The sequence below is a fragment of the Crinia signifera genome, chromosome 3, assembly GCF_055691185.1.
Source record: "Crinia signifera chromosome 3, ASM5569118v1, whole genome shotgun sequence".
In the NCBI taxonomy this organism is placed as follows: Eukaryota; Metazoa; Chordata; class Amphibia; order Anura; family Myobatrachidae; genus Crinia; species Crinia signifera.
In genome coordinates this window covers 65,238,392-65,262,862 of record NC_139219.1, presented here as the reverse complement: position 1 = coordinate 65,262,862, position 24,471 = coordinate 65,238,392, and the positions used below count along the sequence as shown (strand labels likewise).

Here is a 24,471-nt window from a genome sequence, read left to right as displayed (position 1 = left end):
ATGTTTTGTCTTTCTACCAAATTTGGTGACTTTATGCATCGTTGAGGTGCCTCTCAGTCTCTGTTGGCTATGATGAGTGGAGGATGACAAAAGCCAAAGCAATGATGTCACTACTGGTTGATGGCTGATACCAATTGAGTGCAATTTGATTTGGTGATTGTTGCAAGGGTGAAAGATCATGTATTAGGGTTAGTCATTGGGCCACACATAGCTTTTTAGCAGGATGCAGCATAACAGGGCCTTTTTGTCAGAATACACCTTCTTAGGTTCATACTATAAGACCACACATTGCGTTTTTAGCAGGATGCGTTTTAGCCAATGGACAGGGACAGTGTTGAGTTCAGCTTCCAGCAGGTAGCAGGGTTTGCGGTACAACTGGGACCTGATTAGCATTAAACAGAAATGTTGGTCTTTGGCTGTTGTGTCCTGCTGATTTTCGGGATAAGTCTCTGGAGTACTGATATCAATTTGGAGTGTGCATGATTCATTGTTGATGGCACCCAGGCAAGTAAATTAAGTTTATAGCGGACTGTCCAGTTATTGTTCATGTGTATAGATAAGCCTTAAATTCAAAAACTGTATTTCTATTTTTCTGTAGTATTTTTAAATGTTTTAGTTATTTTGGGAGACACTGGAGTTGATAGTGTCGGGAGTGCATACTCGCATGTGGCTCTGGCCACACCCACATAGCACTGCTCACGCCTCCTTCCCTTCCGGACCTTTGAACATTTTCAGACACGGTGGCCAAGGTGGCCTGTTAGACATCCCTGCGTCCTAATCTCCGATCTGCCATTAGTTCACGTCCTCTTGCAAATATAATATTTTCCTGATCATTTATTTTACGTTTTCCAAAATGCTGGCAGTAAGTAGATGACCTTATAGGTATAAGGTATCGTAGGTATTTGTGTAACGGTAGAGTTTATTTTGATCTTTCCTCCATTCACTGTAATACAGCTCATCCCTAGTTTAGAGTGCCTCCATAACACTCTCCTATTTACCATTGAAGTTTATTTCCCTAACAGCTGAGGGATAATGGTCTGTTTTTATTTTAAGTTTAGTAGCGCCACATGGTTAGGCGTACTTGACATCAGTCTTGTGAGGGAGAGATTAAGCTAGTGAAACAGAGAGAGAGAAGCTCGGTGCAGACGGTAAGGAGCTCAGGTGCTAACGTATTTCTGATTGACATGCAACGAAAATTCTTCTAGGCTTACTTTTAAAGATTCCACTCAGGGCAGTCACTTCGTGTGCTTTATTGCTTTTACAAGTGGTCTCAAAACCCAGTACTTGAAAATAAACATAACAGTGCTGTTGCCGCTATGGTACTTTTTAAAAAGTCTTCTTTGCTCTGTTTTGTCAGTGAGCTGATGGGTGACATCAAAGAAGACCCCGCTGGACCTAAATTAAAAAAAAAATGGCTTCTTCTGATGTCCTAGAGACAATAATTATGATGTGCCAGTTAAGTCCAAACTACAGCTGAGGGATTTCACTTTAAAGCAGAGGATTGGGTGAAAAAAATGCATTTATAGCTCTTTGTCTGCCACCTCATTATGTGTGGGTCTGATTCATTAAGTAATTGGTTTGCAGTTGTTTACATGAGTGTTAGGGCTTTCTATTCAGGAGCCTTTGAGAGATACATTGTACAAATGTTGCATGTTATGAATGCTGAATGAGGGGCAGGGGGCCAGTCCTATTGGCTAAACACTGTACTCTGTTGAAAAGCAAGAGAAAGGGATTGGGTTCTGCTTTGCATAGTAATGACTCTCCCTTAATAAGCTTTACAGATTAATACACACAAGCTATAAAAGATGCAAAGAGATACTCTTAGCACATTTAAACATGCTCATTTCACTATTGTGGTACTGGAGACTGGAAGAATCGAGTTCTTTCATATTCATTTTTTTTCCCCCCCGAAGCAATCGAGGACGAAACTTAATAGAATGCGATGTTTATTGTATTATAAATCAAGGGGACATAGCAAGATCTGCAACAGTTTATTATTAAAGATTCATTCAATGTAAATCTTTTTCTACTATTGTATTTCCTATAGTAAAATCATTTTGTGGTTGAATGGGGATAAAAGGCATAATGTGCAAAGAAGTGAGTCTTAATAGGACGCTGCTCTCTAAATAAAGACCACTTGTTCTTCTTTGTGCATGAGAACATGCCGGTTTCCTCCTCTTTACTGTGCAATGTTCTGCCTTCCACCATTAAATTGCATTCTGTTTCTTTCCCATAAAACATTTGTATGAAACAACATAAATCCAACAGTGAAACACTTGCCCCGGGTTCAACAGAGAGCGCACAAGGCAAAATAATTCTTTTGTGCAATAAAAAAAAATGTATGACCAATTTTAGCTGGATAGGGTTGAAAGTGATGTGTTCTTTAGTGATTTATGTGGATTACGGCTGATTTCCTTACAGCTTGGCCAACAGGACATGTATGTATGTGTGTGTGGGGGGGGGGGGGGGGGGGGGGATTTTTTTTCCTCTGTGGAATAATTAAAGCAGCCAGAGGAGGTCGCTCTCATTCTAGATACTGAGCTATTGGAATGTTGTATAAACAGGCATTGCTCCTTTTATTATCAATAATCTGTATTAATGTATCTCTCTTGCATGCTCTCTCTCAATATAAGTTTGTGGGTAGGAGGTCATATTACCATGGTATTAAAACCTGTGCTACATATTTGTATATGTTGCTTATATTAGTTTTACAACAGTATATGTGTGTGTGTGTATGTATATATATATATATGTATGTTTTTTTTTTTTATTGTTAATAATTATGTGTATTATTGCTGAATGTGTCGACACTATCCTCCTAAATCTGACAAGTATCCCTTGGAATCCTAATATTTTGACAGCGCTATATTGCGCTCCTAATTGGATGATAGCTACATGCATCATTTGACACCAATGACAATTGAAAAAAACGCAGTCCTGATGTTGCGCCCATGTGACTACATACAGACCTATAGGAGTAACGTGGTGGCCGTTGCCTAGTATTGTGGAATACACAAACAGGCCGGACCATGTCCACGTGACCTAATATGGTCCAATCATCGCGGTGAAGTAGACGCTGTGAGACTTGTGATTTAAAACCCGGTGACGCACGCTGTGCGCGTCAGCGATAGTAAGCCTATCATATGCACTAAATTTAGTGACACGCATTACATGCGCTGATAGGAAGTAAGCATAACAGCTTCTTCCGACTATATGGAACGCACGCCAGGTAACAAGGCTGTGAATAACATGAATACACCTGATATAATGAGCAACAGGTGAGTCTGATTTATGACTATTAACTGTGATTGGTGGATGTTAACTTAGGGGGAGGTGTCCCATGGTATATGAGTTGGAGAGGGGATAGTGTCTGTCACACTGCTTCAGGGATCCAGGCGTCTGTTGTCTTGAAAAAGGGTCATGCGATGACCCGAAACGTCGACCTTGCCTTGTGGAATTTTTAATGGATCAAATAAAAGTTTGAAGTTTTAATTCAAGTCTGGTGAGTGCGCTCTTTATCTCCTTGGATAGATATGGCCTCTTTGGATTGTGGTCTGAGTTACATGGACACCCCAGCAGTTGTTTGAAGATTTTTGGGAGTGCTGTTTTTCCTCTACAGATATATATATGTATATATATATATATATATATATATATATATAATTTATTTACAGTTTATTATATAGTGCAGCATATTCCGTTGCGCTTTACAATTATTTATTAACAGTTTAGTAACAGTTCTTATATAGCACATACAGATTCCACAGCACTTTACAGTTTACATTTGAACATTCACATCATTCCCTGCCCCAGTGGAGCTTACAATCTATATTCCCTACCACATGTACACGCACACACAGACATTCTAGGGTTAATTTTTGTAAGTAGCCAATTAACCTACCAGTATATTTTTGGAATGTGGGAGGAAACCAGAGTACCCAGAGGAAACCCACGCAAGTACGAGGAGAATATACAAACTCCATGCAGTTAGGACCATGGTGGGAATCGATCCCATGACCTCAGTGCTGTGAACCATCCGTACTGCCAATTGGAAACAACAGTGATTAAACAAACTGTGTAGAATCAAACCGACATAGAGGTAGGAGGGCCCTGCTTGCAAGCTTACAATCTATATATATATATTTATATATACTTCCCAAATGGGACATTTGGGACATTGTTTGAACCACTTAAGAGTTGAATAAAGAACCTCTTGGAAATCCAACGTCTTTTGGTTTTATGAACATTGATGTGACACATGGACATTTAATCTAGGCGCTATACCACCATTTGGGAAGTATATTGTGGGTATTGTTTCCTAGCCCTCAGGAAACCTGGTGGTTAAGCAGCCGCAATTGAAGTTTAAAGTTGTTTCAATTTTTATTGTGCATATAAGCGCGAGAGGAGTATTGGGGATAATATATTTTTTATATATATATATATATATATATATATATATATATATATATATATCATATTACTTTACATTTAAGCCTAATGCCCACTAGTGCTTTCCTAGAATTTTTAACACTAATAAGAAATGAATCCCTGTTAACATACTTTGGACCAGATGTGCTAAGTTTGAACACTGATAAAATATAAAGTGATAACCCACCAGCCAGTTCCTAACTGTCTTGTTACATGTAGCTGATTGGTGGTTAATAACTCTCCATTTTATCACTTTTCAAGCTTAGTACATCTCGCCCTTTGTGTTCTTAGCTTTGTGGCAGTCACTTAATGTATAAATCTGTAGATGCTTTGAGCCTATATATATATATATATATATATATATATATATATATATATATATATATAGTCAAGGAAATGTTAGCAGGTTATCAGTTGAATTATTAGAAATCTTTTTTATAATAACTTACATGACCTAAAAGAAATATGACATTCCCAACATATATTTTATAGGTTTTAGCAATGTTTATGAGATAGAAGAATTATGCCCTGCAACCGTAACAAAATATTGTGTGAAAGTGTACAAAAGTGTCTTGCTTCCTTTATTGTTCTGTTACATGGTTAGCACATCTGCATCCCTCTGTTAAAGCAGAAAGCAATCTACAATACCATTAATTCTGTTATGTGCAGGATATCTGTTTTGCAACTCATACAAATGACCACTAGATGGCAGTACTATATACATATTTCCTACAGCATCTCTGACCTAGTGTATGCTGCAGTATTAAGCATTCATATTCAGACAGCATTATATTATCATGCATTGTTTTAGTTTTGTAACTGACTATTGTAATAAGTATAATGCAGCAAAATCGTAATGTGATTTCATTTGTGATATTTGGTCCACAAAAAGTTATGTCAGTTAAAGTTTGGACAGACAATTTTGAAACCTGGATAATGTATAGCATACACTGTGGACTCCTTGACCATAGACCTATTGGAGGCATTTAGGTAATTGTTTCAAATGCGTGAAGGGACCCATATATATCAGCAATCACAATTTTATAAAGTGTGTGATTTTATTTCCCCCAGATTTATTGTATCTTTATTCTGACTGCCCATACATTACAGATTTGTTTCAGTTATCTGCAGATATTTTCTGCATAAAAGTCATCCCATACATCCCCTCAAGCCATTGTCACTTTACTAGTCACGTATAGAAAAAGTAAATAGTTAGCGGTACTACTGCTATTATCCCTTGCCACTCTACCATCACAATAAATCCCTCTGTAAATAAAGCAACATTGGGCTCTGATTTAAATAATACAGGAAACACAATGTGTAGGATTTACCTGTATTTAATAAACCATCACCGGGCTCTTGGGATGGGGGGTGGGTGGGGGGGGGGGGAGTAAATGACTAGTGGTTCCCTGTATTTTTAGAATCAGCACCCAGCTCAGCTAGCAGGGTTATACCACAGCCAGGGATCACACTTGACAGGGGGGAGTTCAATAAAAGGGGTCACCCCTCTTAAGTGTCCCCCAAATGACAACATGCCCAAACATTAAGGATCCTTTGGCACCTGTTATCACCCTTGAATGGAAATATAAAAAAATAAAGGGTACTTGTTTCCTAGCATGGCGCCCATCGCATCGCAGACCATAGAAACATAGAATTTGACGGCAGATAAGAACCACTTGGCCCATCTAGTCTGCCCCTTTTTTTAAACATGTTACCTCAAACCATATTTGATCCTTATTTTTTTGTAAGGATATCAATATGCTTATCCCAAGCATGTTTAAATTGTACTACTGTATTTGCGTCTACCACCTCTGATGGTAGGCTATTCCACTTATCTACTACTCTTTCTGTGAAGTAATTCTTCCTCAGATTTCCCCTGAATATTCCTCCCTCTAGTGTCAGTGCATGTCCTTGTGTTCTGTTGCTCCTCTTCCTGTGAAGAATGTCTCCCACCTGTACCTTGTTAAAGCCCTTGATATATTTGAAAGTTTCTATCATGTCCCCCCTTTCCCTTCTCTGCTCTAAACTATACATATTAAGATCTTTTAGTCTTTCCTGGTACGTTTTGTGATGTAGGCCATGCACCATTTTAGTTGCTCTTCTTTGTACAGTCTCTAATGTATTTATATCCTTCTGGAGATATGGCCTCCAGAACTGAACACAATACTGTAGGTGAGGTTGTACCAATGACCTATACAGTGGCATTATTACTTCTTTCTTTCTACTGCTGATACCTCTCCCTATGCAACCAAGCATCTGACTTGCCTTCTTCATTGCTTTGTTACATTGCCTACCTGCTTTTAAGTCCCCTGAAATAGTGACACCTAGATCCCTCTCTTCCTCAGTAGTTTCCATTATAGTGCCATTTATACTACAGGTCGAGTATCCCCTATCCGAAATGCTCGGGACCACAAGCATTCCGGATAGGGGAATTTTTCGGCTTTTGGAATAATTTTTTTAAGGCATACTTACCTGTCCCCTGATGGTGTCTGGTGGTCCCTCGGCGTCCACACAGTCCCCGGGCGTCCACAGCAGGCCTCCGGCATCTTCTCTGGATCTCCAGCGGTCCCAGGAATGCATTGCGCGGGTGTGCGCGCGCACCGGTGACGTCACCGGCGCACACTCGCGCAATGCATTCCTGGGACCGCTGGAGACCCTGGAGAAGATGCCGGAGGCCTGCTGTGGACACCCTGGGACTTGGTAAGTATGAAAAGAGGGTTAGGGGGGGGGGGGGGAGATTATTTGAATGATTCCAAAAACCACGGTTTTTGGAATAATTCGGATAATGGATGCCCGGATACGGGATACTCGACCTGTATATTGAGTCTTTGGATTTCTGAGACCCAAGTTCATGATTTTGCATTTTTTGGCATTAAACTGTAGTTGCCATTCTCTTGACCATTTCTCTAATCTACCTAGATCCTCAATCATTTGTTTTACCCCTCCTGGTGTGTCTACCCTGTTGCATACCTTTGTGTCATCTGCAAAAAGGCACATTTTACCCTCAATTCCATTTGCAATATCACCAATAAAGATATTAAAAAGCATCGGTCCAAGTACAGATCCCTGGGGTACTCCACTTGTAACCTTTCCCTCCATTGACTGTACTCCGTTTACTACAACCCTCTGTTTTCTGTCCTGCAACCACTCTCTTATCCATTCAACTATCTTAGAATCCAATCCCAAGCTTTCAAGTTTATTTAACAGGCTGCGATGTGGGACAGTGTCAAAAGCTTTACTAAAGTCTAGATAAGCTACATCTACAGCCCCACCTTGATCTATTACTTTAGTCACCCAGTCAAAGTCAATAAAATTTGTTTGACATGATCTTCCCCAAGTAAACCCATGCTGTTTTGGATCCTGTAAATTGCTGGTTTTGAGATATTCTACAACTCTTTGTTTTAAGAGTGTTTCCATCAATTTCCCTACTACTGATGTAAGGCTCACTGGTCGATAGTTGCTTACCTCTTCCTTGCTTCCACTTTTGTGCAGTGGAACTACATTCGCTGTTTTCCAGTCCTCTGGGATTACTCCAGTAAGGTCCTTATACAGTTAAAAATCGTATAGGGACTTATACAATTTAAAATCGCATCGCATGCCATATGCCCGCAAGCAATGCAATGCGATGAGATGTCATACAACTTAATATCGTGGGCGCCGTGCTAGGAAACAAGTACCAAGGTAAGATACATAGGATGGTATCAATTCCATTAAACCGCATTCTTCATGTAGGGAGGGCAATTGCCTTTAAGTTCCTTTGTATGGTCGCAACATTGCCAATTGATTTTGAAAATTATTTTCAAAACTGATAATTGCCCCAATCTATCTCAGATCTGTGGGGGCCGTAATTCTTTACTAGTGTAAAATATTGACTGATACTCTTCCTGGGCTATCCTATATAACACTGCATTTGGTATTGTTTTCTTTTATCTGTGTTTTATAAGTCTGGACTTCTGAATGTAAGCTATTGTAAACATTTGTGCACCATTCTATGTAGTACTCATTTTCCATTATTTTAGGCATCAATTTACTGATGCATTCTCATTTAATTTGATACTGCCAATGTATCGCTTTTAACATTGCTATGCCTCTATAAAATGCTTATTTTAAATACATTACTGGTTAAGGTGGTAAGGGTTACGATTTACTTTAAAATGATACTTTTAACTAATAAGTATCAATGAAACATATGTATTCTTTTAAATCTGTATTGCCACATCAATTACCCATTGACTTAACAATACTGAAAAAAATGGTTCAATAATAACTAAACATTGTACTTAAGTAAACATTTTACAATGGTCAAGATTATGCGCTTTGCGTAGTATAGCAGCCGGTAGTATGCTCTCTGTATTGTTTGCTCTTCACTAAAGGTGCCCATACACGTTACAATTATTGTATACAATATTGGATCTTGGTTTCGCGATGACATCTAGTACAAAAAGTACTGTATGTGTTGCGCATACTTTTTGTAATAGTTCTTATCTCATTGCAAAACCGAGATGCGATATTGTATACAATAATTGTAATGTGTGTGGGCACCTTAAGGCTTGGTACACAGTTATGACCAGCGTAATGAAAATACGGCCACTAATTGGCGTAAAACGGCCGCGGATGGCCGACCAAATACGGCAGGAAAATACATTTCATTTTCATGTCGTATTTGGCTCCGTGCAGGCTTCAGTGTTTATAAAATAGAAAAATAAAAAAATACATTAAAAAAAACGGCATGGGGTCCCCCTCACAGCCGTAACCAGCACCAGGCTGAAAGAGCCGGGCTGGAAATAAAAAATCAGGAAACCCGATTTTTTTAAACCAGCTCCAGGGCCGGGGCTGGTTCCCAAAATACAGTGGACAAAATGACTAGGGGTCCCCCCTATTTAAGAACCAGCCCCAGGCCAAACCAGCCAGCAGGGTAATGTCACAGCCAGGGGACACTTATTCTAAAAGTCTCAGAGCCCCCCCCCCCCCCTCCAGGACCTACCTGATCAAGCTGGGACTTGGAGAACCACAAGTCCCAGCATGTGGGGCATTAAAGGGCCCGCTGGCACTTGTAGTTCCACAGTATTAAAAATAGTCAAATAAACACACACACTGACACATGAAAAATAACACTTTAATACATCCAAAGCCCACACATACTGATATTTACCTTTCTTGAGCCCGTAGGTAGGTCCCTGGGACCGGGGCTCCATGGTCCTGGGTCCGGGCCCTTGGTTACGGGGTCCTGGAGGCTGGGGCTGGTTTTAAGAAATCGGGGAACCACTATTTGCCGGGTTTCCTGTTTTTTTTATTACCAGCCCCGGCTCTTTCAGCCTAGTGCTGGTTACGTTTATTTATTTTTCATTTTTTTTTACACCTTGCAGCCTGCACGGATCCGACTGATCCGTGCAGACTGCCTATACGAATTCGTATTAACGGCCATATACGGCCGCTAATATGAATGGATACGCCATCAGAGGTTTACAAAGTAGTCGTATTTGACTGCATTGTAAATTACCCTCCGGAACACGAATTTGCATACGGCTAAAACAGCCGTATGCAGTCGTATTCATTCGTATTACGAATAAGAAATATCATATTTGTAAATTTCCCCCAAATTTCCCCCAATATATCAGTTTTGCTACTTTTTCCTTAGTTTTGCATTTTACTTTGCTTACAGTGTACTAGTTACTTAGAATAAGCATAACATTTCATGGCTTTGACCACTCGTATTGGACTAGACTTTTGCTTTTTATACTCTATATTGGGTACTTTCTCCTCTATTTTCCATCGTAGTTCGCTTCTAGTTTACTAGGAATTTATTATTAGTTTTTTTTGTTACGGCTGAGTTGTGAAGTCTGTGACAAGTTAAATAGGGCTATTTGGTGTGATTTAAGGATAGGTGGTACTGTATATGTGGACGCATCTCTGAGATACTTTTTGTAGCATTTGCATCTTTGATACAGTAGCTCTTTAAAATGTTTTGGCTTTGTGATAACAGGGCAGCAGGGTTTTGGCAGCACCTATGTTTCAGTTACAGAGCACTGCTAGGAGAACCTGTGACATTTCCAAGTGTTTGCCCAAACTCAAAAGTTCGGCGGTTTAACGTCACCTGTAATGAGGGACATTGAAATTAAATAACCTGAAGAGTAAAACCCAATGTAAGTCAACTCATAAAACATTTTTATCTTTATTCACAGAAAAGAAAATGACATTTCAATACCAAAAAATATGAAATCCGGGATAGCTCCAGCTAAAATTAAGTCCAAAGGTGAGTGTTTTATTGAATTCCTTAAAAAATGCCATAAAACCTTTTTCAGGGATACATTCTGGAAGTTACTGGGTAGACGTTTTCAATGTATACTGTATATTATGGATCTGAATTTGAGCTGCATGTACAAGTTGAGTATCCCTTATCCAAAATGCTCGGGACCAGCAGCATTTCCAATAGGGGATTATTCTAGATTTCAGCATTTTTTCTTTTTCCATACACACCTGCGGCCTTATTCTAGTTCACTCTTTCTGACAAAATCCTTCTTAGATGGACAAAACCATGTGCACTGCAGGGTGGCAGATGTAAAATGTGCAGATAATTAGATTTGGGTGAGTCATTTTGTTTCTGTGCAGGGTAAATACTGGCTGCTTTATTTTTACACTGCAATATAGATCTCACTTTGAAGTAAAACCCCACCCAAATCTAATTATCTCTGCACATGTTACATCTGCCCCACCTGCAGTGCACATGGTTTTGTCCATCTAAGAAGGAATTTGTCAGAAAGAGTGAACTAGAATAAGGCCCCTGGTCCTCTGGTTTCCCTTGGCGTCCATCACCTCCAGCTTTTCAGGCCACTGGCATACCCGCGCATGGCATCATTGGGACCAGGGATGCCTCTGAAGACAGACGCCGGGGGACCAGATGAGTATGAAAAAACAAAAAATCTAGGTAGTAGTTTTAGAAAACAAAACAAGATATTCTGAAAATCTATGGTTTTTGGAATATTTAAGTTTTTGGATATCCGCTTAAGGAATATCCGACCTGTATACAGTCGCACAATCCTAAATCCTGTGCAACCATCTGCCTGTATTCTGGGTCATGCTGCCCTCCTCTAACCAGCGGCAAGAGCAGCGTTCATCACTGGGTACAGAGCAGGATGAAGACTTTGGGGCACCCTAAAGAACAATGTTACAGGGATGGCTCTTAAATCATATATAGTTGTAATTACTATTGCTGCGGTTTCAATAGAAGCAGCAGCAATCGCTCTGATGTGGTCATTCAGCAGGAGGCGGTACACAATATTGTTCAGTGACGTCACCGGGACCCGTTAAACATTCAGGTCTTTTGGCTTTATAGCAAAATTGGCCTGCATATTCATCAGACAGGACTATACCGCCATTCATTGTTAACAATATTGAGTGTACAAAATAGAGTATATAGTAAAAGTTATGGATCAGAAAGCGTGTGTATGGGGCTTTAGACTTTGACTTAAAGGTTGCTCATATGTTTCAACTACCCAACTACACACTGCTGCTTCACATTACTGTGCAACTACAGTTACTGTAATTGCTCTGTAACTTGCACACAACTTTCACTCAGGCTACAATTTTGATGTTCTACCATGAGTTAATTTAAAAACTTATCACAGCTCATCAGAAAGCCTTTGATACACTAATAAAAAAGTTTGTGGTCTAAGAAACGGGGTGTGGTCAGCAGGACGACACAGTGAGTATGTCAGCATGACAATGGGCAGTATTCAACGTGAAAAATTCTCCGTGCATGGCGAGAGATTTTTTCTCTCGCCATGCACTCGCCCTGTTCCGGAGGGCTCGCTGCCTCTCCTGCTCCCACTATTCAATATGGTTAAGACTCGCCGCCACTCGCGGCGAGTCTTAACCCCTGCAGCGGACGAGCGTCCGCGGCAGGGAGCTGGCAGGGAGCCGGGGGACGGTGGCAGCCAGGGAGATTAAAGTCTCCCTGGCTGCTCCAGAACATATGTGGAGGGGAGGTGGGCTCCCTGGGACCCAGGCCAGGCAGCACAAGCTGCCCCCCCCTATAGCCAGCGGGGGACCCAGTATTCACTGCACCCGATCGTGCATATGTAATGATCGGATGCAGTGAATATATGAATATCTAAAGAGCGGCTCGAGAGCTCCGGCCCCCTGCTGGCTGCTCTGTGTAAAAAAAAAAAAAATAATAATTTTTTAAATTAAATATATATTCATGTGCTTATAAGCACATGAATAAAATTAACATGCCCCTTCACAGAAAAAAAAACCTTTTAGTTTAAAACTTCACATTCCGGTTCTCCATGAAAAGATGGAGAATTGCTACACGGAGAGACACGGCGAAAATCACTTAAAAAGACGGCGAAAATATCACATTGAATAGGGTGGTTCACTTTTGGAGAGCAAAATGCTCCTTCCAACGCGAAAACAGCACAAACTCGCCATAAAACAAGGCCAGCACCGGAATAATGATTCAAGCATAATGCTACTGAGAGTGTTTTCACAGTACGGTCTTATGGCTTTAAACATGATTATTTCTGACATATTTGAAGTGTTGCCATAATGTGCTGAAGTAAAGAAACCAAGGATTGTAATGCTGCTATCCACTGCTCAGAAATACTTCATGTAAAACGAAAGGCGCAGTGCTTCTACTTAAATAGGCGATATAGTGACACACTTTTCAAGCATGCACTGTTATATTGGACATATAGAGATAAAACATTTAATCAAGGGAATGAGTGGGCGGGTCCAGTGGCAGGGCCGGATTAAGCCTTCGTGGGGCCCTGGGCACTTTAGACAGGGGGGCCCCCTCCCACTTGTCATTACTGGCCGCAAAGTGCACGGGAGAATATTACACTGTCAAAACACAGAGTAAAGGCAGTATAGACTTACTTCACAGAAAGAGTAGTAGATAAGTGGAATAGCCTCCCATCAGAGGTGGTAGAGGCAAATACAGTAGTACAATTTAAACATGCTTGGGATAGGCACATTGATATCCTTACAAAAAAATAACAATCAACTATGGTGTGGGTTAACATGTTTAAAAAAGGGGCAGACTAGATGGGCCAAGTGGTTCTTATCTGCCGTCAAATTCTATGTTTCTATGACTCGGTCAATGGTTAACTGCAGGGGGGGGGGGGGGGAATTAATATAAACATAAATAAATATATGGTATCGGTGTACAAAAAAATATTTTTATTAAAAACTTCTTAAAACTTCATAGTCCATATCAGTTATTTCGGCTCATAGTAGTCGTATACAACACGATTTACGTCCAAACCCATATATGACAACACGTATATTGTGTTGTCTACGACTACTATGAACTGAAATAACTGGTATGGACTGTGAAGTTTTAAGAAGTTTTTAATAAAAAAAAAAAATTTGTACACCGATACCAACTGTTTTGAAATTTACGTTTATGGCAAAGTCCATCAGTGTAACTGAACTAGGTGGTGCATATACTAGCGCTCTCTATCCCATATTGTCTATACCTATTTCTGTCTCCCACTAACAGGGGGATTTTATTAGAGGAGTAGCTGCTTCATGACAGGAGGGGTCACTTCTGTGCATGAAAATATATATATATATATATATATATATATATATATATATATATATATCTATATAATAAGTTGAAGAGTCTGTGTGCGTGTGTGTGTGTGTGTGTGCGTGTCCGTCGCATTGTGTACACACCATGGCACTCAGAGACACCAAATTTGCCAACAAGATACCTCTGGACCCGGTGGTGTGCACCTCGAAGCCGTTTTTGGGAAATTTCACTTAGAATTTTAAAAAACACCAAGTTTTAATTTTCCTTCATTGATGATCTGTGGAAAAGATCGACGATCTGGGAAACCGTGGACGAAGGAACAACTCCACACCTGATTTCATTGCTGTCATTGAGTATGACAGACACATTCTAACATTATGGTGAAGGCTTTAAACAATTAGGAAATAATTGAGGATATACATAGACCACACATAACACACATTGTACACGCGCACACACACACACACACAGTACACCACATACGCAGACATAGCACACAACACACACATTTATACGTAGAGCACCTCACACACTTAAGCTGTGTACACACAGGGGAGATAGGGGCTGAAATCGCTGGAAACACACCGCATGCAGTACAATACAAATCCATACACACTACAACACACACCCAAAAACAGTACAACAAACACACAACTCCTGGCTTCAATCAATTCTATGGAGACCGACCACGATAAAATGGCCGCCCCATAAAAGCAGACCGTTCTCTGAAACTGTTTGCGGTATGGGGGCGGCCATTTTCTCGTGGTCCGTCTGCATAGAATTATTAATTGAAGCCAGGAGGGGAGCCGGGACGCGCAGACAGGTAAACCTGCGCCGATGGGGGGGGTGGCACCGGCGGCCGGGGTGGGGAGTGGGGGAAGCGCCCCCCCCCATTAACGGCGGGGGTGGGGATGCTGGCGGGGAGGCGCCCCCCCATTAACGGCGGGGGGGCGCCCCAAACCAAGCTACGCCACTGAGAACACACACACTTAAACATTGCCAGGATATGCACAGCACACTACACACACATATATACGTAGCACACCTCACAAACTTACACATTCGGCAGATATACACACAACACAACATACACACACATAACACACAACTCACAGTACAACACACACCAACATTCACTACAACACACACCCAAAAACAGTACAATACACAGAACACACACTTAAACATTGCACAGATACACACACATAACATACCTCTAACAGCACAACACACACCCACATTCACCACACACACCCAAAAAACAGTACAACACACACAAAACACACATTTAAACATTGCACAGATACACAAAGACACAACACACACATACTGTATATACATAACACACCTCACACACTTACGCATTGGACAGATACATACAATATAACACACAAAACCACATACATTACAACACACACACAAAAACAGTACAAAACACACAGAACACATAAAAAATAATTTGTCGTTTATTTAACAGTCTGTACCGGCAAATTAAAACTGTACCTAATGTACCATTTCTACTTTGTTCCCCATATCCGTCTCTCCAGTCCTCCAGTTGCACTGAGAAATCTTTGTCCTGGCCAATGCACCCATTGATCAATACAAAGTGGGTACACTGCACTCACCCTGTTAGTCAGTTGGATATCAGGCACTGCTCTGCCTTAAGGGTTTCCCAGACTCTTTTGGTTCATAGATAATGTTTGGTCGATGGGCATGAGCGCTGCATGCATTTGTTTGAATGTTATGAGTGTAAGAAGTTGAAGAATAAGACTGAGATGAAGATTTATCATGTTATAGTGTACAATTTACTCAATAAATCGTGAAAAAAATATGTGCACATAGAAGTGCAATCAAGAAATGAAAGTAGGATTAAATAAATTATGATTCAAACTGATCATTGTTTGGATGGCGGTGGGTTGCGAAACAAATCTATAGGTGGAGGGGGTATGGATATTGTGGGCATAATTGGTGTTTGGTACACCTACAGGGGGTACCCAGATGATGAGAAATTTTCACTACAGTGTCACCGTAGGGAGATTTCCAATTGGGGTTCAGGTGGTCTTTTAGGGACCCCTTTACAATTCCGTTGGTCTCTTCTCCTGGAGCCTATGGTCTCCCTCAGTGATTGACTATCATTAAGGGAGACTGTAAGCTCAAGGAGAAGAGACCTACAGGATTGTAAAGGGTCCCTAAAAGACCACCTGGACCCCAATTGGGAATCCCCCTATGGTGACAATGTGACCGTGACACTGTAGTGAAAATCCCATCAATTGAGGGCCCCATGTAGGTGTAACAAACACCAATTATGCCCACAATATCCATACCCCCACCTATAGATTTGTTTCACAACCCACCCCATCCAAACAATTATCAGTTTGAATCAGAACTTATTTTTTAATCCTACTTTCATTTCTTGATTGTACTTCTATGTACACTTACATTTTTTTCACAATTTATTGAGTAAATTGTACACTTTGTAACATGTCAATTCTTTTTCTCAGTCTTATTCTTCAACTTCTTACACTCAAACCTTATCAATGCACCCATTGATGATTGTGATGGCTGGATCAGTGGATTGGCCCGGCGGGTGTAGGGAAGAACTTGGCCCATTGCACCCATTCCCAGTGGGGCATTACAGTGGTGCGGGTAGCGTGCGTCGCGTCATGACATCATGTGGCCAGGCCCGTGGACCTGCTCCCACACTCAGGGGCTGCCCCACTGTTTGGTAGAGATGCCCAGTGCATGTGCTTTACAGATCCCCAGACCTCAGAGACTGCTGCAGGTTCGGTGAGGGGAGTGGCAGTGGCAGGGAGCAGTGAATTTTTTATTAATTATGGCGGGGTAAGTAACGCCCACCCCGGGTCCCTTTGCACTCAGCGCCGGTAAGTATAGAAATGGAGGTGTGGCCACGTCCCTTTCTGATTTTGTACCGATTTCTGACCCTCAGATGTTGGAGGATATGTCATGCAGTAGGTGCTAAATCTCAGGAGTGGATGTGGAATTCATCAACACATACAAGTTATCAACTCAGGAGCGTTGTGTTTCAAACAACAACACCACACCTGATTTCATTGCCGTCATTGAGTATCAATGCAAACACATTCTAACATTATGGTGGAATCTATAACAAATTACAATCTTAGGTCTTTGGCACAGAATACCGTAAGATGACATTTTTCAGCAATTTTGGAAATAAAGAAACCCCAAGGGTTTCCCGGGCAATGCCGGGTGGGTCAGCTAGTGTGTATGTATATATATATATATATATATATATATATATATATATATATATATATATATATATATATATATATATATATAAAGCTGTGGGGGTTGCTGCGGCACAACAGAGACTGGGCTGTTCAAATGTAGATATTTAATGTGGTAATGACACACATCACGTGCCCAACGTTTCGGGGTCTATCATGCCCCGTTTTCAAGGTGAGAGATGGGGCATGATAGACCCTGAAACGTCGGGCACGTGATGTGTGTCATTACCACATTAAATATCTACATTTGAACAGCCCAGTCTCTGTTGTGCCGCAGCAACCCCCACAGCTTCTACCCATACCTAGCTGATGGCACCGGAGCAGCATTGAACAGTCAGAGAGGAGTGCCGGACCACCCACCTCCCACTATCTCCATCAGCATTGGTGAAACTGAGATCACCTCCACCGACCAAACGCGCTGCCTCGGTGTCATCATTGACTCTTCCCTCTCTTTCACCCCCCACATTCGTGCTCTCTCACAGTCTTGCCGCTTTCACCTACGCAACATCTCACGCATCAGACCATTCCTCTCCACTGACGCGACCAAAATTCTCATTCACTCTCTTGTCATCTCCCGCCTTGACTACTGCAACATCCTTCTTTCTGGGCTACCTCTCACCCGCCTCGCACCTCTCCAATCCATTCTTAACGCTGCTGCTAGGCTCATCTTCCTCTCCCGCCGCTCTACCTCCGCCTCCCCCCTCTGTCTATCTCTTCACTGGCTCCCCATTCCTTTCCGAGTTCTCTTTAAACTCCTCACCACCACCTACAAGGCTCTCTCCTCCTCCACAGCTCCCTACCTCTCTTCACTGATCTCTATCCACACTCCCTCCCGTCCTCTTCGCTCCATCGCTGACCGCCGACTGACCTCTCACCTAATCACCTCCTCCCACTCCCGTGTCCAAGACTTCTCTCGTGCTGCCCCCCTGCACTGGAACAACCTCCCGCCACCCATCAGGCTATCTGATTCCCTTACCTCCTTCAAGCGCTCCCTCAAAACCCACTTTTTTCGACTAGCATATCCCTCCTCCTAACCTCTTTTGATCCTCCTATCCTGCCTCCGTTCCCCTCCGTTCCTACTTATCCTATTGTATTTCGTTCGTCCACCCACCTATTTTTAGTATGTTAACTCTTATGAGTAGGGTCCTCCTTCCTCACGTACTCACCCTACCTCATTACCTCACCTGTGCTCCTGTCCTGTTCTTCCCTTCCTCTACTTCATTTTCAGTCTCCTCGAAAATTTCCACACCTACTTCTGAACTGATGCTGATTTTAGTTCTACCAGCTATACCCCTATCTATACTGTATTTTTCAACACACCCTGTACGTTACCTTGTAATTTGTTTTTTTTGTTTGCTATGTACGGCGCTGCGGACACTTTGCGGCGCCTTATAAATAAACGTACTACTACTACTACTATATATATATATATATATATAAAGAAAAAGCTGTAGAGGGCGCTGTAGGAATTCCCACCACCTTATTGTGTGCTCAGGCTTCAAGCAGATAGGTAGAGTAATAATTCAATCACATTTATTAAAAATACAAATGTATGACATTTTACAAATTCATATTCTTGTGAACCGCAAGGAAACGACCCGACGCGTTTCGTCTCCGAAGAGACTTCCTCAGGGGTACACGGTGGAATGCGGTATGTTGTAAAAACAATCTTTTAAAATTCAAACGGAGTTTGGAAAGGACTTTGTAAAAAATTCCAATGTAGACTGGCCTTCAATAAGGGCCCTTTTGGCAGAGTAGGGCGCTGGAAGAAAGGGGGAGGAGTGTACCAGAATTTGGTGAGCACAACTGAACTCTCCTGCACCTTTTCCAGAAATCATTGATTACAACATACCGCATTCCACCGTGTACCCCTGAGGAAGTCTCTTCGGAGACGAAACGTGTCGGGTCGTTTCCTTGCGGTTCACAAGAATATGAATTTGTAAAATGTCATACATTTGTATTTTTAATAAATGTGATTGAATTATTACTCTACCTATCTGCTTGAAGCCTGAGCACACAATAAGGTGGTGGGAATTCCTACAGCGCCCTCTACATCTTTTTCTTGTGTCTTGTCCCTCATCTCCCACTAACAGGGGGGATTTTGTAGAGGTTGGCCGCTATCTAGTATTGGAAGCGCATTCAGGGTCAAACCCCCACGTGTATATATATATATATATATATATATATATATATATATATATATATATATATATATATATATATATATATATATATATATATATATATATTATAGAGAGCGCTGAAGCTATCCACCACGTGTTTCCGCCAAAGATATGTAGACAGAAAAATGCAACTGAATGTAATACAATTTATATTTTTATTAAAAATCTTCTTTAAAACTCATAGTTAACGTCTGATCATTCTTAGCCAGATGAAAGTTCTAACCCAACGCGTTTCGTCGTCTTAAAAAAACTTCATCAGGGGTTCAACCATTATGGCATTGAATCAAAAACATGAAGTACATTGAAGGATTTTTTCACAGAAATACCCGACGATCTACACAAAAGTAAAGTGACCTTTAGGTCAATTGAATGATGTTAAAAGGGTGGTACGTCTCATGAAGACTTATCCCTTCAATTTCATAAATCGGTAAGAAAATTCCAGCATAAAAATTGAACCTTGTAGGACTCAAAAGATCACTGAGTGACAATGAAATAGCTGTCTGAGAAGACTATGAAATCTCCTCAGCCAGACCTTGGAGATTTAATAATCTTCTCAGGCAGCTATTTCATAGTAATGTAATATTGTAAATCATTAAATACCCAATGACGTAGTCTTAATGCTTTGTATTGCTCCTCATATGTATACAATAAAGTGGGTGTAAAAGGTAGTCATGGGCAAAGCGATTCATTGAAATGAGTTGAGACACGAGGCTCAACTCGGTGAAGTGTGATGAATCAGTGACTCGGCTCTCGGGTCGCTACTCATATGGAATTACAGGCACAGGGAGACAGTGCAGGGCTCACAGCACATTTAGGCCCTTATTCTGATCGGTGCGGAAATTCCCGCATGCGGACGGACCGCCGATGTTGATCGTCTGCGCATGTGCAGAGGTCACTCTGCGCATGTGCAGGCGATTTCGCCGCACGGATTCTTTATACGCCGCACAGGGGGCGTAGAGGGGCGTGAGGGGCTACTTAGCCTCATTACCCTATGCATACGCCCCCCGTTTCATGGGCGTTCCCATGCAAACGCGGGGCGTATGCATGGTAATGAGGCCGTGACGCGTGTGTACGGGGCGGGCATCTGACATCGCCGGATGTCAGCTGCCCGCCTCTATACATGATTTCACACGGACAAGTGTCCGTGTGGTCTTGTGTTGCGGGACCTGGTGGAGCGTGCGGCCCTGCATTCGATGTTCGGCGACCATCGAATGCAGGGGCTGCTCCCACCATGGAGGAGGCGTATCCCCGTCCAATTTCATGCGGATCGCCACATATCCGCATACGGACGGCAGGTGGCGATCCGTATGGAAGGCGGGGATTCGCCTGCACGGTTGCGGCCGCATATTCTGATCGGGCCGCACCGATCAGAATAAGGGCCTTAGTGAGTTGCAGAGGCTCAGTCCCTTGCTGCAGGCTAGTAATGCTATGCTACTGCTGCTGTCTCGACTCATCCAACAGTGAGGGTCTCAAATCATGCAGTCAGCTTAATGAATCGAGACACTGAGTCGAGACAGCAATTCACTAGCCATCTCTAGTAAAAAGGCTTTATTTATTGTGTTATCTTAATATTATCTGTCCCTGAGTTCCATTGTGCCTGTGATCCTGACATTTTTCTCCATACCGACACATTCTAAGGATCTAAAATATTTAATAAAACACAATAAATATCAAATATCTGTCATCAGTAACCAGTGTAGCAACATTTCATATTATCCTGCTCTAATTGTAAGGGACAAGTTTGCTTTGTTAGCAGCTCAGCTGTATTCCATGTAATCTCAGTGAGATAATAGTGCAGCTACAGTATTTGAGTGACATACTCCTTTCTATTATATCCATCCGTTTCCTGCTTATTTTTCAATTCCTACAAGTGTGACCTTACAGCACTATCATTTTGCTTTCAAAAGATAATTCACTGCTTGTCTAGGTGATAACATGACACTGAAAACTTATACATTAGCATAGTTTTCCTCTGTTCTTTAGTAGGTCTGTTAGATATCTGAGCATAATCACCCTGTATATACTTACATAGTTGCATATAGGAAGCTTTATTGTAAATATAACAACCTTTTATGCAAGATTGCTTTTAAAGTACAGTTGTGTTCTGTTTTTTTTTTTGGGGAGGGGGGGTTACATTTTTATTGTTTTAACATTTGTAAATACTATTTTGGTACTTGTTTCCTAGCACGGCGCCCGTCGGGGTTAATTGCATACCTTAAGTTAAGGTACTTAAGGTATGCGATCAACGCGATGGACACGATTTTCTGTCAATTACCAGCCTTTATTGCCGGCAAAGAGAAAATCGCGTTGATCGCGTCCATCACATGCCATTATAAAAATTGGGGTTTCGGGGGCTTTTAACATTGGCCACAATGGTAAAATGGTCTCATGGACCATTTTACATTGATTACAATGTAAAAATCGCGTCGATCGCATGCGATTTGGTTGCATGCGATGCGATCGACGTGATTTTTTTTGTCCCGATGCTTTAGATGAAAATCGCTGGCGCCGTGCTAGGAAACAAGTACCACTGTTTTATTATAATTGAAGTGGCATACAGTATTTATGTTGTCTTACATTTTTACGCCTTTTCTTTCTTTCAGCTTTCTGGGGCGAATCTGAAGACAGCAGCTCGGATATTGAAGCCATGTTACGGCCACAAACTCAAAACGCTGATGATTTTGATGACTTCTTCGATTAGAATAAAGGGTACTTATGTAATATCTGGGCTCCCGTTTTTCTTATGAGCCTGCGTCCCCTCGCGGGGCTCGCTGCGCTTGCCACGCTTCGGGCACGGTGGCTCGCTGCGCTCACCACACTATATAAAATCAACTCCATGCGTAGTTGGATAGTAGGGGTATGAAAAAATGGGGTGCATTTAACATGGGAGCCCAGATAATACATAAGTACCGAATAAAGAAGCATTGAAATATAATGGAAAGGCCTGGCTTTATAATTATGATTTACAGGTCACTCGCCCAAAGCTCAATTTGTCATGTCTGGTCATATTTCTAACACTGACTTTGCATGGGAACTCAGAGTTCACAGAGCACGATGCTACCTGCCCTTTATTGTACGATAAATACCAAATCAAACATTATTCTGAGAATCTATACAAATGTTTTAAGATGGGCTATAGATTTATTTAGCAACAGCTAGCCAGATATAAGGTTTTATGCAAATTTTACATACACCGTGGTAAATTGTCCCAGTTATACAGTCTTCAAACTCCGCTTTTGCTGTTCCATTTCATAGACTGCCATTTTACTTTTTACAAGGTGCACTACATTCAGGGTTTGTGGAACATGTTACCTATGAATGGAGCATGGAGTCAATTGATTTTGTTTCCTGATATGTTTGGGGGGTGTATCTTTCCATTTTATTCTCTATTATACCACTCCCTAGATCTTGTCCTTGTCTATCCTCAATACAACTAATACACCCTAGACCAGTGGTTCCCAAACTGTTTGCCGTGGCACCTTGGGGTGCCTTGAGGGACTTGCAGAGGTGCCCTGGATTGGTGGTCCATGACCAATTCAAGTTATTTATGGCCAATTTAAAAGACAAATTGTGGACAAACAGGACTGAATCCTGTCCATTACCACATAACTGACCGTTAGATGAGATATAAACACAATTTACTTAACTTAATATTTTTTTTTCTAACTTCCTGGCCAAGGGGTGCCGTAAAAAAAATCTGATACTTCGGGGTGTCATGATTCAATAAAGTTTGGGAACCCCTGCCCTAGATGATATATCGTCCTAGCCAGCAGATCGGACCAACATATGGGGCACATAGTCTAGTGTGCACCCGCTATGTGGATCCCAGGGCATCATCTTCGACATCCTCTATTGGGTCTATATGCAGGAGAGATATCACTATCAAGGGCCATACTGCTGAATGCAGCATGATCGCCACCAGTGCTTCATTGCAACCAGCATTAGCAAGTGTGTATGCACTTGCTGATGTCGGTTCCCCCCACTGGGGACGTTGCTAGGTACACACATTGTGTAGTGGTATGTACCTAGCTTTGTATGGAAGCTGTTCCTATCAACACATCACAGCAAATTAATTTTCCAATGAATCTATTCGCTCAACAGCCATCACACTTTATAGCAGCAGGATCACGCAGAAAAGTGTTCACTGCCCTATTGGGTGGCAAGCAATTTTGTGGTAATTGGGCATTCAGCCAGCTGGGCGAATGGTGTGAGAATGGCTGCCGTTGTACAGTACTGCAGTTTGACCTTATATATGAAACGTTCTACACTGTCAGTTTATTTGGTGCAAACCCATCATTACTTTTGTCTTTCATATAATTGTATTCAATTTGTATTATGTTTTCCTTACTCTGTAGTTCTTTGTAATATGTTAATGCTTTATAAATAAAGGATGATATTAATCCTAGGGTACGTGTTATATGTACTGTAGAGAAAATTAGTTGTTACTCTTAGTTGGATATGTTTCCAAAGAGGATTTTTTTCCAGCATTTTGTGGAAGATGTATCAACCCTTCGAAACAGTGGATAGATATGAAGTAGCCCAAAGCAACCAATCGGCTTCTACGTATCATTTTATAGAATGTACTTGATCATTAATTAATCACATATTTGTCCTTAGGTAGAATGATGATCCTTTCTCCACATATGTGAATATGTGGCTAATACACAGTTACCTCTCTTTATCTGTGGAGGAATACGATTGATGTCTCCCTGTGCTGAGAGTTATCTGCGATGAAGAATTGCAGCTGTGTATAATGCACAGAAACGGCATCCCTTCCATGAATGTTGTTTAAGCAATCTGTTGTACAGCGGTGAACCGTGCTCACTCTGTTAGAGGATGCAAACAATTGCTCCACAAATAACAGGGTCTATAAAATATAGGCTGACGCGTTTCGCTCCTACCTTGTGAGCTTTATCAAAGAGTCCTTGGTGTATCACCACACACATACCAGTATATTGTGCAGCTTATTAATTATTACAACAATTCACCATTTTCAGTGTATAACAAGCATTAAATAATTGGTAGTCTCTAGCTGGAAACATGGCAACTTCTC

The 24,471-nt window shown here is 41.4% G+C and overlaps 1 protein-coding gene across 1 annotated transcript in view; it reads left to right on the top strand.

Moving 5' to 3' along the window:
- Window positions 1-23,818, top strand: part of KIZ (kizuna centrosomal protein) — a 139,043-nt gene extending 115,225 nt beyond the window's left edge. The window contains exons 13-14 of the mRNA XM_083175919.1: window positions 10,611-10,681; window positions 22,022-23,818. Of these exons, the coding sequence (XP_083032045.1) occupies window positions 10,611-10,681; window positions 22,022-22,119 (169 nt within the window). The 3' untranslated portion in view covers window positions 22,120-23,818. The remainder of the gene's footprint in view (window positions 1-10,610; window positions 10,682-22,021) is intronic.
- Window positions 23,819-24,471: the final 653 nt, after the last annotated feature.